Source organism: Pan paniscus, chromosome 23 (assembly GCF_029289425.2).
Source record: "Pan paniscus chromosome 23, NHGRI_mPanPan1-v2.0_pri, whole genome shotgun sequence".
Lineage (NCBI taxonomy): Eukaryota > Metazoa > Chordata > Mammalia > Primates > Hominidae > Pan > Pan paniscus.
In genome coordinates this window covers 34085863-34102564 of record NC_085927.1, presented here as the reverse complement: position 1 = coordinate 34102564, position 16702 = coordinate 34085863, and the positions used below count along the sequence as shown (strand labels likewise).

Here is a 16702-nt window from a genome sequence, read left to right as displayed (position 1 = left end):
CATCTCTAAAATGAGGATACTAGTTCTCACAGGACTACAGATGAGGATAAAATGAAATCATGCCTGTAAATCAGAAAGCAAGGACTTCAATATTCCTTCCTGTTAATCGCACCTATTATCATTAACAGGGGGGCCCAATCTGAAATGGAAGGAAGAATCTGCATAAAGCCAAAGCAAAAATGAAGACAGTAGGTAATCCTGGGCTAGGAGAGTCTAATACACACAAGAGGGGCTAAGAGCCTAAATTACGATGACAGAAAAGGATCTGATGTAATTTTTACAATTTGCCTTCATAAGCTTTATTACAAACACTTTATCTTATGTTTACTAGAAGTTTTAAAGTTCTTTTTCTATAAACGTAAGAAGTAAAATATGAGAGCATTACTCCTTGGACTGTAGGATAATTTATCAACTCCATCAAATCTAAAAACAAATACCTGTTACTGAATGAAGAAAGATGGCAGAATTAGAATGAATGGATCTAGGCACTGATCATCAGAGGCTTCTAACATCATTTAAAGAGGGACAATCAAAAACTATGTGTTTCCTGATGGGTGGACACACCACCACCTATGAAGGAGTCTTGTATTTTGGTTGTTTTGTTTTCAAAATGGGGGGACAGGGGACCTGAATCTGTCCCATAAGCCTCCAATGCCATTTACAATAAATACAGACAATAAAGGGTGATGGGCAAAAACATCATGGGGATATTACGATGTAAAAATCCACATGCTCAGAAACTCTATAGGTCATATGACCAGCTTCCACAAAAATTAAACTGCAAGAACCAGGATAAACCCATGGATTTTAAAAAAGAAGATTTAAGAGACACATCAGCCAATTATATATGGACCTACATGAGTCCTGATCCAAATATAAAAATAGACAGTAAATAAAACAAAAATATTTATAAGACTGTTGGAAATTTAAATACTCTTTGAATAAGTTATGATTTAAGGAATGATTATCAGTTATTTCAAGGACTGATAATGGTATTATGATTATATTTTTAAAAGAATCCTTCTCCGGTCGGGCGTGGTGGCTCACGCCTGTAATACCAGCACTTTGGCAGGCCGAGGCGGGCAGATCACGAGGTCAGGAGATCAAGACCATCCTGGCTAACACGGCGAAACTCTGTCTCTACTAAAAATACAAAAAACAAAACTAGCTGGGCTTGGTGGTGGGCACCTGTAGTCCTAGCTGCTCGGGAGGCTGAGGCAGGAGAATGGCGTCAACCCAGGAGACAAAGCTTGCAGTTAGCTGAGATCGTGCCATTGCACTCCAGTCTGGGTGACAGAGCGAAACTCCGTCTCAAAAAAAAAAAAAAAAAATCCTTCTCCTTGGCCAGGTGTAGTGGCTCATGCCTGTAATCCCAACACTTTGGGAGGCCGAGGCAGGCAGATCACAAGGTCAGGAGTTCGAGACCAGCCTGACCAACATGGTGAAACCCCATCTCTACTAAAAATACAAAAATTAGCCAGGCATGGTGGCGCATGCCTGTAATCCCAGCTACTCAGGAGGCTGAGGCAGGAGAATTGCTTGAACCTGGGAGGCGAAGGTTGTGGCGAGCCAAGATGGCACCATTGCACTTCAGCCTGCGTGACTAAGACTCTGTCTCCAAAAAAAAAAAAAAAAAAAAAAAAAGAATCCTTCTCTTTCCAAGATAATAAAGTATTTATGGATGAAATGATATGATGTCCAGAATCTGCTTCAAAATAATAAGAGGGAAGGGTGGGTATCAGGAGTTACAACTGGCTGTGAGTTGATAATGGTGATGAGTGTATTGGGCTGAAATATCAATCCATCTACTTTTGTATGTCTAAAATTTCCTATAATTAGATGGAACACTGTAAACACCAATGCATCATGCCCATTCAAACAAAAAAGCAGTTGAAGTCTCAGACTGATTGTCACCGTTACCTGTGCTAATCTTGGATTTGTTCTCCACGGTGGTCATGGCAGGGGCAGATGCTGAAGGTGCTGCAGATGGGCAGGTGCTTTTCTTTCCTTTAACACCATTAGTCACCGTTACCCCTCCGGCCATTCCAGCTAAAAGGTCATCACTGCTCTTGGTCTAGAGGCAACAGAAAATAAAAACAAATTTACTAGATCAAGCAAGATTAGATATTTTGAGACTCAACAAAGCTCATGACTTTTATACTAAGTTCAAGAGCCCTATTACCAAAACTATCTGACAGGTAGTAAGCAGCACACCATACTGTCCTACAGAAACAGAACTTCTTTATAGGTTTATAAACAATCACGTACTTCTTTTTAAAATAATAAACTCGTACATGCAATCAAAGACTTTATGGAAGCCTGCTATGTGTCCACATATGCCAGATTCAGATGATGGGGGATAGCACATGATATCTTGGGAAAGTCCTATAATGCCACAGGAAGTGTCATCTTGCAATTTCTAGAAAGAAATATCCTTGAGAGTCAAATAATCTTCACTGCTCTAAAGTGATTCCATCATGAGGCCAGTATCTAAAAGAATTTATTCTGAAATTTATCTTTTTTACCTTATAATTCTGTAGTAATCAAATTTTAGTCACAATTGAAAGGAGGTATTTTCTAAAACATGCATAATATATTAATAAAAAACTAGAGGCTTTACAGTTTGAGAAAGGGTTCTGCTGTCTAAATGATCGTTATTACTTGAGAAAGACCATCTGCAATATTTATATTTTATAAAGGCAATTTAAAAAACATGAGCCTTAAAAAACACTATGGATAATAAATTGGCTGTAAATTTATTATTCTAAAAAGTAGTGAAGAAACGTTTTTACTTCTCCTAGAAATGAAGGGAACACAGAGCAGTTAAAGATATGTGGGGGAAAAAAAGAGAAAAACTATTAACAAAAGAACCCAAAAGTTTTCTCTCTTTGGCATGAGTTAGCCAACTGATTTACACTATCTTCTATCTGGAACCATGCCCTCTCTCAGATAATCATACTGAATTCATTTCTACAAGGTAAGATAGTTCATAAGTAACTAATCTCTAAAGTCTCTTCCAGTTCTAAATGTCAGTGACTCCATATGAAGCATATTTCTGTTATTCAATTATCAAAGTTCTAATACAGTACCATTAGGTTAAAAAGAGGCAGAAAAGGCTGGGCACAGTGGCTCATGCCTGTAATCTTAGCATTTTGGGAGGCCGAGGTGGATCACTTGAGCCCAGGAGTTCAACACCAGCCTGGGCAACATAGGGAGATTCCGTTTCTACAAAAAATTTGAAAACTAATTACCTGGGCAAAGTGGCACATGCCTGTAGTCCTAGTTATTGGGAAGGTTGAAGTGAGAGGATCGCTTGAGCCCGGGAGGTCAAAGCTGCACTGAGCTGTGATCACGCCACTGTACTCCAGCCTACGCAACAGAGTAAGACCCTGTCCCCACCCGCCCCCCAAAAAAAGAGGCAGAAAAAGGGATAAATATTTTCAATGAATTAAACAGAATTCAACTCTAGTAATTAAGGGCTGTTACATTATGAAATCTAGAATACATAAAAAGAGAGGGAAACACTGCATTAATTTCAAGGACTGCTCATATTCTTTTTTTTTTTTTTTTTTTGAGACAAAGTCTCACTCTGTCACCGAGGCTGGAGTGCACTGGCATGATCTCGGCTCACTGCAATCTCCACCTCCCGGGTACAAGTGATTCTCCCACCTCAGCCTCCTAAGTAGCTAGGACTACAGGCATGTGCCACCATGCTTAGCTAATTATTATATTCTTAGTAGAGATGGGGTATTCCCACGTTGGCCAGGCTGGTCTCGAACTCCTGGCATCAAGTGATCTGCCCACCTCGGCCTCCCAAACTGCTGGGATTACAAGTGTGAGCTACCATGCCTGGCCTGTTCATACTTTTAAGACTTGTTTCTGTTCACAAAAACTGGCCATCAACTATGATGCCGAAGTCACACAATGAAAGTCATACCACTTTCCTGCCAATTTGTCCCTCCTCTCTTAGCCAGTAAATAGCCAGTAAGTAAACTCAACACATTCTTATATTTTCAATCTTCTTTTGTATCCTGCTAATAAAAGTAAAATTATCTTTGAACTAATCTTTCTTCCTCCGTAAGTTAAATTCTTCCATTTGATAATAATTACATTGAAAACCACCCTACATTGTCATGTCAAAGTGGACTACTCATCACACTTCTCTGGTTACAATTTGCCTTTGGCTAATGACAAAGTTAAATACACATAAGGGCACCAAATCATAAACTTTGCACTTATAATGATTAAGACAGTACAGCACTGGAACAAGAATAAACTAGTGAAACAGAGTCCATAAAGAAACTGCATATTTATAGACACTTGATTTATAACCAAGGCAGCAAGGGAGAAAACAAGAGTTTTCCAGAAAATGGTGCTAGGTCAAGTGTATACACCAAGGGGGCAAAAATAAATGCTGAGACCTATTTCACACCATATCAAACATAAAGTCCAACGTTTTCTAACTACGATTTTAAATCTAAAATTATAAAACAAAGACTTGATCGATGTGACTACATAAAAATTAAAATCTTAAAAATAAAAAATCCTTTTAATTAAAAAAATGTTAAAATGTTTTGTACAACCAAAAAACCATCAGAAATAGAATTTTAAAACATAAAAAACTGGGAAAGTATATTTGCAATATCTCACAAACAAATGAGGTCCCTAACACAGAATGCTTTAAAATTGAGGGGAAAAAGACCAAAAAAAAAGACAGAAAAATGAACAAAATGAATGAATCACACAATCAGTTTACAAACACACACACACACACACACACACAGAGAAAATGATGATCAACCTAACTCATAATGAGAGAAATGCAAATTAAGCAGCACTTGTCACTTAACAGACTGGTAAACATGCTCTTTTGGGAAGAATATGGGGAAACAGGCACTCTCCTTAGTTGCTGATGGGATGCACCTTGACATAAGCCTTATGAAAGGAATCATGCAATATCTAACAAAGTTACACATGTATTTACCTTCTCTCCAGCAACTTCACTTCTAGGAATTTAACCTGAAGATACACCTCCAATAATACAAAAATACATATGCACATGGCTAATTATTCACTGCAGCATTGTTTTTTATTGCAAAATACTGGTACGCCTTAAATGCCTATATATACACAGGAAAGCATATGAAGTACACTTTAGTGAATACAATGAGGTATTAAACAGCAACAAAAAATAAGAAAGACTGCTACCAATTGGTATGGAGAGAGATTTCTAGAGTACATTAAGTGAAAAGATTAACAGAGTGCAAAAGAATATATTTTGCCACCTTTTGTGTAAAAAAGGAAATAAAAAATGTGTATTTGCTCATTTATGCAAAAAGAAACATGAGAAGAATAAACAAAAACTAAATTGCCTGTTAACCTCTGGGATGGGTGGGAACTGCGTAAGAGGGAACAGGGGAGGGGAGGGGCACTTTTCTGAACATATCTTCTCATATAGTTCTGACTCGTGGAGCCATGTTAGTGTTTCATATGCTGAAAATAAACAAATAAATAAAATTTAAATAAAGATAGGAAAAACCTAAAATGGAATAGGATAGGAACAAACAGACTAACTGTATTTCAAATGAACAACACAACCCAAGTATTTTTTCACCACAGTAGTATTTTGACCATAAATCCTCAAACTCTCAAGCCAAAGACAAAAGTATGCAAATATTGAACTTCAGGCCGGTTGCAGTGGCTCACGCCTGTAATTCCAGCACTTTGGGAGGACGAGGTGGGTAGATCACGAGGTCAGGAGTTCAAGACCAGCCTGGCCAACATGGTGAAACCCCGTCTCTACTAAAAATACAAAAATTAGCTGGGTGTGGCAGCATGTGCCTGTAACCCCAGCTACTCAGGAGCCTGAGGCAGGAGAATCGCTTGAACCCGGGAGGCGGAGGTTGCAGTGAGCCGAGATCTCGCCACTGTACTCCAGCCTGGCGACAGAGCTAGACTCTCAAAAAGAAAAAAAAAATTGAACTTCAGTTGATAAACTGTTTTTCACAGTTGTACAGATAATTCTAAAACTATTTTCTATACATTCTAGGGTGGAGAAAATAAGTAAATATAGGCTGTAGAAGCCAGGTATTTCAGTGTTGGATAAATGGATTACAATTATAGGATGTGGAAAGGCTATTATGAACCTTTTAAGTCAATGGAATTGGAAATATCAGTGTGAACTCACACATTTTAATAGATACAGATACAGAAATTGACATAGATATGTGCATGTGTGTGTGTGTGTCCCAAAAGCAATGAACACATCTAACCTCCAGGTCTTGGTTTTTAAGTACTATCCTCCACTAAAAAGAACAAGGCCTCCTTGAAGAAATGGCTGATTCTAGGGCTAGGACTGAAAAGGTACAAAACTTACTACGTCAGAAATGAAGTAAGTGCTCAAAGAGTAATAGGAACATGTCAAAAGGACACAGGAACCAGCTTGATGGGCTCCCAGTGGACAAATCAGGGATAATCTAGGCATAAAACTAAATGATCCTAATAATTTATACTCCACTAAGAATCTATGAATTTACAATAATATAAATGAATATATAAACCAAGGGAAAGTAAAAACTCTTCCTTGTAGCAGAATGCCAACTAACACACGTAGAAGGAATGACGGAATTAGAAAATTACCATGTGGCAAAAATCACAATACTAACTGATTTGGGAAAGAACTATCCAAAAAAATGCTAAAACCAGGGTGAAAAGTCTAGTAAAAAAAGGATAGATATATGTACAAAGTTTCAAAGTATCTCTGACAAGCTACTTACTAATTACAAGAGCGAACACAGTAACCTGACAGTGGAGAAACCTAGCCAAAGGAAGTTAACATCCCCCACAATGGGAAACATGGAAGCTATCTGTTTCCATACACTTCTGTGGTATTCCTGCCTAAAATGCATAACCCAAATCTTATCACAAGGAAATATTACCAAACCCAAATCTGGAGGGCAGCCTATCAAATAACTGCCTTTCGCTCTTTAGAAACGTCAAGGTGATAAAAGACAGAGTGAGAAACTATTCCGAATTTAAAGAGGATGAGGAGCATAACAACTAAATGCAATACATAATCCTGGATTGGATACTGGGCCAGAAAACAGATTTTTTTTTCTCTTTTGCTATATCTGAAATTAGCACAACTGGCGAAATTTAATGAACGGTTATACATTAGATACTAGCATCCTATCAATGTTATTACTATGGTTATAAAAAAGAATGTCCTTGTTTTTCTGGAAATACACACTGAAATATTCAGCAGTAAAGGAGCATTATGTCTATAGTTCATGCTGAAACAGCCCCCCCACCCCCAAAAAAACTATGTGTGTATACATGGTATATACAGGGAAGTGATAATCATGACAGGTTAACATATGAGGAATCTTGATAGAGTATACTGGAATTCTTAGTACTAGTCCTTCAGCTTTTCTGTAAGTCTAAAATTATTTCAAAATAAAAAGATTTTACATGATTATTTCCAGACAGATTGAGGATCTAAATATGAAATTAGAAAAACACTTTTAGAAAAAAAAAAATAGGGGCCAGGCATGGTGGCTCACACCTGCAATCCCAAGGCTTTGGGAGGGTGAGGCAGAAGGATCTCCTGCAATCAGGAGATTGAGACAAGCCTGGGCAACATAGTGAGACCTTGTTTCTACAAAAAGAAAAAGAAAAAAATATAGGCAACTATTTCATTTGACCTAGGGATGGGTTAAGATTTCTTAAACAAAAACACATACACACATACACGTACGTACATACATACACACACACACACACACACACACTCACATACACACACAGACACACATATCCCATAAAGAAAAGATTAATAAATTGGGCTACATTAAAATAAATAACTGCTGTTCATGAAGATACCTTTAAAGGTATCATACCTTTATGAAGTGGAGGGGAGGGGAGAGAAGAGAGAGAAAGCAAGGCAGAGTGGGGGAATATACATGCAGCATGTATAAATGATAAAGGGCTCACATCTAGAAGAGGTGAAGAACCACAAATCAGTGCAAAAAGACACTGTACCCTCTCACACCCAATAGAATGGATACTATCAAAAAACAAAATAACAACTATTGCAGAGGACGTGAAAAAATTGGAACCCTTATGTACTGCAAATGGTGTAGCTGCTAGCAGCGAGAAACAATAGGCAGTTCCTTAAAGAATTAAAAATGGACTTGCCATATGATGTAGCAATTCCACCTACGGGTATATACCCCCCCCAAAATTGAAAGCAGGGCCTTGAAGAGATCTTTGTACACCCATATGCATAGCAGCACTATCCACAGTAGCCAAAAGGTGGAAGCAACCCAAGTGTTCACTGAGAGATGAATGGATAAACAAAATATAGCATATACATACAATGAACACTATTGAGCCTTAAAAACGGAAGGAATTCTGACACATGCTACAACATGGATGAACCTTGAGGACATGATGCTAAGTTAAATAAGCCAGACACAAAACAAGTGGTGTATGATTCCACTTATATAAGGTAGCTAGAGCAGTGAAATTCATAGAGACAGAAAGTAGAATGGTGGTTGTCAGGCGCTGGAGAGAAGAGGGAATGTGGAGTCATTATATAATGGGTACAGAGATTCAGTTTAGCAAGATGACAAGTTCTGGAGATGGATGGTGATGATGGTTGCACAACAATGTGAATGTATTTAACAGAACTGAACTGCACACTTAAAAACTGTTAAGATGGTTGGGCACAGTGGCTCACACCTAAAATCCCACCGTCACAGGAGAATTACTTGAAGCCAAGGAGTTAGAGACCAGCCAGGGTAAAAAAGTGAGACCCTGTCTCTAAAAAAAATTTTGTTTTGATTAGCTGGGTATGTGACACACATCTGTAATTCCAGCTACTCAGGAGGCTGAAGCCTGAAGACCGCTTGAGCCCAGGAGTTCAAGGCTGCAGTGAGCTAGGATCACGCCATTGTACTCCAGCCTGGGCAGGCAACAGAGTAAGACTCCATCTCTTAAAAAAATTAAAAAATTAAAATTAAAAATTAAAAGGCCAAAGTGATGAATGTTGTATGTATTTTTCCACACACACAAAAAAAAGTTTGGAAAAAAAAAAGACAACGGAAAAATGGGCAAGTGACTTGAACAGGCACTTCATAGAAGAGGGTCTAAATGTCCACTGAGCACATAAAAAGAATGTATAAGGCCGGGTGCAGTGGCTCATGCCTGTAATTCCAGCACTTTGGGAGGCCGAGGTGGGCGGATCACCTGAGGTCGGGAGTTCAAGACCAGCCTGACCAACATGGAGAAACCCCGTCTCTACTAAAAATACAAAAAATTACCCAGGCGTGGTGGCACATGCCTGTAATCCCAGCTACTCGGGAGGCTGAGGCAGGAGAATCGCTTGAACCCGGGAGGCGGAGATGGCGCCATTGCACTCCAGCCTGGGCAACAAGAGTGAAACTCCATCTCAAAAAAAAAAAAAAAAAGATTGTATGAAAAGGTATTCAATCTTACTGGTAACGATGCAAATTAATGCCACTGCTCCATCCCTTTATACATCCGTGAGTGCTTAACATGAAAGGAGTAACAATTTAAGTACAGGAGAAAATGTGAAGTAACCAGGAGTGTAAACTGGTAACCACCTTGAGAAATGATTTTCTTCTATCTATAACATTAAAGCTGAACATAGGTATACTCTACGGTCCAGTAATTTCACTCCTCATTCTAGAACCAACACAAATGGGTGCACATGTGTATTAATACACACATATAAGAATGTTCATAACAATAATACTCATAACCACAGAGAAGAAACTCCAAAAGTCTGCCAATAGCAGTAAAAGTCTGCCAATAGCAGAAGAGATGAACAAACTGTGGTATATTCATCCCATGGATTACTAACCAGCAATGAAAAGGAAGTGACCGCTGCTAGATGCAACAGTATGGATAAGAAACCAGACACACATAAAAAGAACATAGTGTATGACTACGTTCCTGTAAAGATCAAAAACTGGCAAAAATCATCTCTGGTGCTAGAAGTTAGAATGGTAGTTACTTTGGGGGAGGACAGGAAGGGCAATGATTAAGCAGAGGCACGGTGGAAGCTTCTGAGGGGCACGTATGTTCTGTTTCTTGAACTAGGTGGTGACTGCAGGGTATGTTTCATTTTGTGATGATTCACTAAACTCAACACCTGTGTTTTGTGGACTTTGCTGTACGTATGCTTTACTTCAACAAAAAAAGTCAAAACAAAACAAAACACAACACTGCATTTTCCAACTTACCTTTTACCCTAAGCTACTAGCAGGCTCTCTGCTATTTTTCCCTATTTCTTTTAATTTTTGCTACAAAATTCTGTAAAGGCATGTGCATTCTCACACATAAACACCCCCCATCGGTAAGTCTAAAAACATGAAATTGATGAAGGAATAAATGTTCAGTCTACTCTTTGTAACTGATGCAAAATGCAAATAATTTGGTACAAGCATTCCGGACACAAATAATGAAATACTACAACCAGGTACGTATACTTCTCTAGGTCAAGCCCAAGTTTCACATGCATCTTTCTCTCAAATTTGAAGATTTGTTATCAAATTTTACCTTTCAAGTTTCCGAGGAGGATTGTTCATACAATTAACAAACGTTTACACTGTATGACCACAAATAATCATGGAGAGTTATCAATTATAGATTCTAACTGAAGCTTATTAATTCATGTCTGTAATTTTTAGAAAAAATTATCATCAGTATAATGGAAAAGTATATTACTTCAAAAGAACTAATCATGAACACCTGAACAGTAAGTGAACCCTGCAAAGTGAAGGCATGCAGGAAACCCTCTCTACATGGAAAATAATCCTCTCCACTGACTGTGACAAAGGAGAATTAAGCATACAAAGGCTGCAAGCCCAATGACACAGCTCCTGACAGAAGTGGGAATAATGTCTCCAAAACTCACTGTGAGCAGCAGTAGTGTTTTGTATTTACAAAAGCTCTAACCAGCAGTGAAGTGTCCTGGATCAAAAGAGTCCTTCCCCTTAACCCTCAACTACATCTAGCCTCAAACAATACTTGAAATGAGAGGTGAAGAAATGCATATCCTGTATCCTGTCACTACAAGAAGAGAGTCATGAGAATATTGTGCAGTGACAGACACACAGGTGTGGGTGTCCATAAATGAATGGGTGTGTGCACATGCTGTCTCAATAATTAAGCCAAACACTTCATTCATCTGGTTAATCATCAATGCTCCATGACAGTTAAAGGAATTCAAATTGTAGGAAGTATCTAGGTGCCAGAGAAGCACAGGAAAAAAAAAAGTTAGAAAAATAAAATAACACTGTGGGGTCTCAAAGCCCTTCAATGTTTTCCATTTTTTTTCCCACTATTTTCTTCTTTCCTTCTCTGTTTTTACTTTAATCTCCATTTAATGACTTTTTCCTTCCCCTCTCTTTAAGTGAAGGCAATTGCTCCACTCCAGGAAAAGTGTTGCCAAATAGTTTTACCTCTGTCCTGACCTTCCTGCTACACACACACACACACACACACACACACACACCCTATTTAAACTTGTTAACGCAGCAGAGCCAAAGCTATGGACAGCTGGCATGTGCTGGCAAGAGTAAGTGTACAGTTTTGCTTTACAGTGGAAAAGTACTCACTGTTCAAGACCAAATTCCCAGCAACTCCAGATCCAAGACTCAGAAGGTGTAACATGCCTGCTCAGTGCACATTCCATAGTAAACCTCCAAAGACACTGCCTGCCTCTGACGAAGAGGCCACAGAAGGAAGGCAGCAGTGCACATCTAATGCCAACATTTCAACCTGTTCTTCCAGTCACATAAATAACAGGTCACCTAGTCACACAGGCACTCCACGCCAAAGAGAGCCCCAGCAACTGAATAACCAGTTAGGTCAGAAAATGCCACCTGTCTTACACCAAAAAGCAGCAGCACTGCCACCAACAAAATGATTCAGTGTGTTCACTGAGACAATGGAAGCTGGGCAAGGGTCTATTCCTGGCACCATCCTCCAGGTCACAGAATGATACCTAACAATTCCTCAGGGCCACAGCTAGGAGAAAATCTGTGTACATCTCCGAGCCAAGGGAATAAGCCTGGGTTCAGTTCCAACAACCTTAGAATAGAAAAACCAGCATTTCCTGTTAGATCTTTCTACACATATAAGGAAGTTCCTCATCGGCTGTTCCTGAGTTCCTTCTTAAAATAATTAAGCCATGATCTATCAGGGCCCTGCCTGGAATGAACAGATCATGTTTCCAGTTGTGCATGCATACGCACACCCCTAGTCCAGCTACTCGAGAGGCTGAGGCAGGAGGATCCACTGAACCCAGGAGACCAGCCTGGGCAACACAGATCTCATCTATTAAAAAAAAATGGTAATAGTAATAATAAGAATAATATCTCATCTCTTTTTAAAAAAATGGTATAATAATAATAATCATCATCATCATGGACCAGCTGCCAGAAGAAGAACAGCAATTTGTGGTGGTGACAGTGAGGGAGACAGGCAGATAAAAACACCTGTCTAGGGGTCACAGGACTGCCAGACTTGGCTCACATGACCTTTTCATAAAATCTTCCCAGGCTTGAAACAATATTTACTTACCTGAAACTGTTCACAATGCTTTACTGCTCTCCCAGGGTATCTGACATTCTCCCTGGGTATTTTCATTATTCATGTTTGTGCCTTGCCTCCATCCTTTCCTCCACAAGCTCCCTGAAGGCAGACTGTACCTCCAGCTCACACAATCACAGCATCCTGCACAAGGCAGGTGCTCAATTATTGTTTCATGAACAAGCCTATTGTCTGGTTTCATTCAAAAAGACAGACCAAAAACAGCAATTAGGTCCACCCCACTGTAAGCTCTCTTCAAAGGCCAAGTGTTCCCAGCACCAGAAGAGGGCACACCCCTAAGAATGCTCATTTAATATATTAAACATCATATTTAAATTCAGTCCTCCAAAAACCCATCATGTATTCAAACATCACATGAATACCTTTGACAATGATGCTGCTGTTCCAGGTTTTACAAGTTTGCCTCCCGTAGACGCTGAAGAGCTGTTTTCAGGTTTAATTTTTTCTGCTGTTTGCGTTTTACTTATTGCAGACACTTTAGGCACTGAGCCAACACTCCTGCTTGCTTTCTTCATTCTGGGCTGCCTCTTCGTGATGCATTTACAAGCAAATCTGTGGGAAAAAATGGCATTACACTGAGAACACAACTGGAAGGAAGCGCTTTAGAAATTTGTTTTCGAAGAATTTTACCATGTGATAAAACTGTTTGAAAGCTAGATGTCACTACAGAAAAGTTGAAAAAAAAAATTTTTTTTTTTTTTGAGACGGAGTCTCGCTCTGTCACCCAGGCTGGAGTGCAGTGGCACTATCTCGGCTCACTGCAAGCTCCGCCTCCCGGGTTCACACCATTCTCCTGCCTCAGCCTTCCGAGTAGTTGGGACTACAGGCGCCCACCACCACGCCCGGCTAATTTTTTGTATTTTTAGTAGAGACAGGGTTTCACCGTGTTAGCCAGGATGGTCTCGATCTCCTGACCTCGTGATCCACTCGCCTCAGCCTCTCAAAGTGCTGGGATTATAGGCGTGAGCACCATGCCTGGCTCTGATATATATTATAATATGGGTGAACCTTGAAAACAATACATAGATGACCCCTGACTTACTATTTTTAAACTTTACAATGTTTCAACTTTACAATGATGTGAAAGCAATAAACCTTTAGAAACCATACTTTAGAGTACCCATACAACCATTCTGTTTTTCACTGTCAGTACTGTACTCAATAAATTACATAAGATATTCAACACTTTATTATAAAATAGGCTTTGTGTTAGATGATTCTGTCTAACTGTAGACTAATTTAAGTGTTCCGACCATGTTTAAGGTAGGTTAGGCTAAGCTACAATGTTCAGTATGTTAGGTATAATAAATGTATTTTCAACTCATGACATTGTCAACTTACGAGGGGTTTATAGGGTGTAACCCCACGTTAAATAAAGGAGCATCTGTACCAAATAAAAGAAGACCACGTAAATGTCTTCTTTTGAGAAGAGTCTGTTCATATCCTTTGCCCAATTTTTGATGGGGTTGTTTTCTTCTTGTAAATTTGTTTAAGTTACTTGTAAATTCTGGATATTAGACCTTTGTTAGATGGGGAGATTGCAAAAGTTTCTCCCATTCTGTAGGTTGCCTGTTTGCTCTGATGATAGTTTCTTTTGCTGTGCAGAAGCTCTTTAGTTTACTTAGATCCCATTTGTCAATTTTGGTTTTTGTTGCAATTGCTTTTGGTGTTTCTGTCATGGAAGTCTTTGCCCATCCCTATGTCCTGAATGGTATTGCCTAGGTTTTCTTCTAGGATTTTTATGGTTTTGGGTTTTACATTTAAGTCTTTAATCCAGCTTGAGTTAATTTTTTATAAGGTGTAAGGAAGAGGTCCAGTTTCAGTTTTCTGCATACAGCTACCCAGTTTTCCCAGTACCATTTAATGAATACAAGATCCTTTCCCTATTGCTTATTTTTGTCAGGTTTGTCGAAGATCAGCTGGTTGTAGATGTGTGGTGTTATTTCTGAGGTCTCTGTTCTGTTCCATTGGTCTATATATCAACATCACTGTTCTGTTCTATTGGTCTATATATCAACATCACTGATCATCTGAGAAATGCAAATCAAAACCACAATGAGATAACATCTCATGCCAGTCAGAATTGCAATGATTAAAAAGTCAATAAACAGCAGATGCTGGAAAGGTTGTGGAGAAATAGGAATGCTTTTACACTGTTGGTGGAAATGTAAATTACTTCAACCATTGTGGAAGACAGTATGGTGATTCCTCAAGGATCTAGAACCAGAAATACCCCAGCAATCCCATTATTGCGTATATACTCAAAGGAATACAAATCGTTCCACTATAAAGATACATGCACACGGTATGTTTATTGCAGCACTGTTTACAATAGCAAAGACATGGAACCAACCCAAATGCCCATCAATGATACACTGGATGAAGAAAATGTGGTACATATACACCATGGAATACTATGCAGCCATAAGAAGGAATGAGATCATGTCCTTTGGAGGGACATGGATGAAGCTGGAAGCCATCATCCTCAGCAAACACAGGAACAGAAAATCAAACACTGCATGTTCTTGCTCATAAGTGGAGGTGAAAAATGAGAATACAAGGACACAGAGAAGGGAACAACACACACCAGGGCCTGTTGTGGGGTGGGGAACGAGGGGAGAGAACTTAGAGGATGGGTCAATAGGTGCAGCAAACCACCATGGCACATGTATACCTATGTAACAAACCTGCATGTTCTGCACATGTATCTTGTTTTTTTTTTTTTAAATAAAGAACAAAAAAACTGGAAGGCCACAAAGGACCATGTATTACATGATTCCATTTATATAAATTATCTAGCAGAAACAAATCTATAGAGATAAAAAGAATATAAGTGATTGCCAGGGGTTGGGGTAGGGAGTATAGAGGCTGGCTACTAATGGATACAGGGTTTCTTTTTGTAGACATGCAAAGTTCTAACATTAGATCACGGTGATAGTTGCACAATCCTGTGAATATATTGAAAACCACTAAGTTTTACACTTTAAATAAGTGCATTGTATGACATATAAATTACATATCAATACAGCTAAAATTCAAAAAAAAAACAACCTAATGAACAACATCAAACAAAGATTTCTGGAAAATATATCCCAAAACTGTGAAATACCTGATAAGAAGAAAGACTATGGTTTTGCAGAGGTCCAAGAGGAGAAAAGAAACACAGTCAAAGCTTTAAAGATGCTGAGATGCAGACTGTTCAAGGAGGCTGGCAGCTTGAGATCACTTAGACCGCTGGTTCTTGGCCATATCAGACCCAAATACCCCCTGTTCACCGTTTTTTTGAGACAGGGTCGTACTCTGTCACCCATGCTGGAGTGCAGTGGTGCAGTCACGGCTCACTGCAGTCTTGACCTTCCAAGCTCAATGGATCCTGCCACCTCAGCCTCCTGAATAGCTGGGATTACAAGTGTGAACCACCATGCCTCACCCCCGTTCTTTAAAAACTATTGAAAATATACCTTTACTATCCTGAAATAAAATTCAGAAATAACTTATTACATATATATTCCAAAAATATCTACTTAACACAGCAACTATAATATAAAAACAATTTTTAATAAAATAAATATTAATTTCAATATGTAAATTTTCAGGCAGGACTATATTAGGACTAAAATGGTCAGAAATCCACATCTCTAAGTTGAATCACTGAATTTCACAGCTACAAATACTCTTCATTTGGGTATGTCATTTTGGCAACTCAGATATCACCCTACCTATCATGAATGCTATCAATAATGTGATTGATTCTTCATTTACCTAAAAAGGTGAATCACTCTTAGTGTGATGGTTAATTTATGTGTCAATCTGACTGCATCATGGGGTGCCCAGACATTTGGTCAAATATTATTCTGGGTGTTTCTGTGAGGGTGTTTCTGGATGAAATTAACGTTTTATTCAGTGGACTGTCTAAAGCAGATTAACTTCCCTAATGTGGGTGGGCCTCATCTCATCAACTGTAGACCTGAATAGAACAAAAAGGCTAAGTAAGAGGGAGCCCCTCCCACCTGACTGCTGAGCTGGGACATCTCTGCTTGCCGTCTGACTCAAACTGAAA

General features: G+C 39.0%; 1 protein-coding gene across 6 annotated transcripts in view; it reads right to left on the bottom strand.

Annotated features, from left to right (window-relative positions):
- The window catches only part of SPECC1L (sperm antigen with calponin homology and coiled-coil domains 1 like), a 148265-nt gene that overhangs the window by 103676 nt on the left and 27887 nt on the right, over positions 1–16702 (bottom strand). For 3 of the 6 annotated variants that reach the window (XM_003806379.5, XM_055105856.2, XM_008953090.5), the window contains 2 exons: positions 13005–13194; positions 1921–2074 (listed from right to left, as the gene is read on the bottom strand). In XM_003806379.5, coding sequence (XP_003806427.1) covers positions 1921–2074; positions 13005–13157 — 307 coding nt within the window. In that variant the 5' untranslated portion in view covers positions 13158–13194. Of the gene's footprint in view, positions 1–1920; positions 2075–3251; positions 6506–13004; positions 13195–16702 lie in introns of those variants that run through there. The other 3 variants (XM_055105858.2, XM_055105857.2, XM_063603107.1) reach the window with 3 other exon arrangements.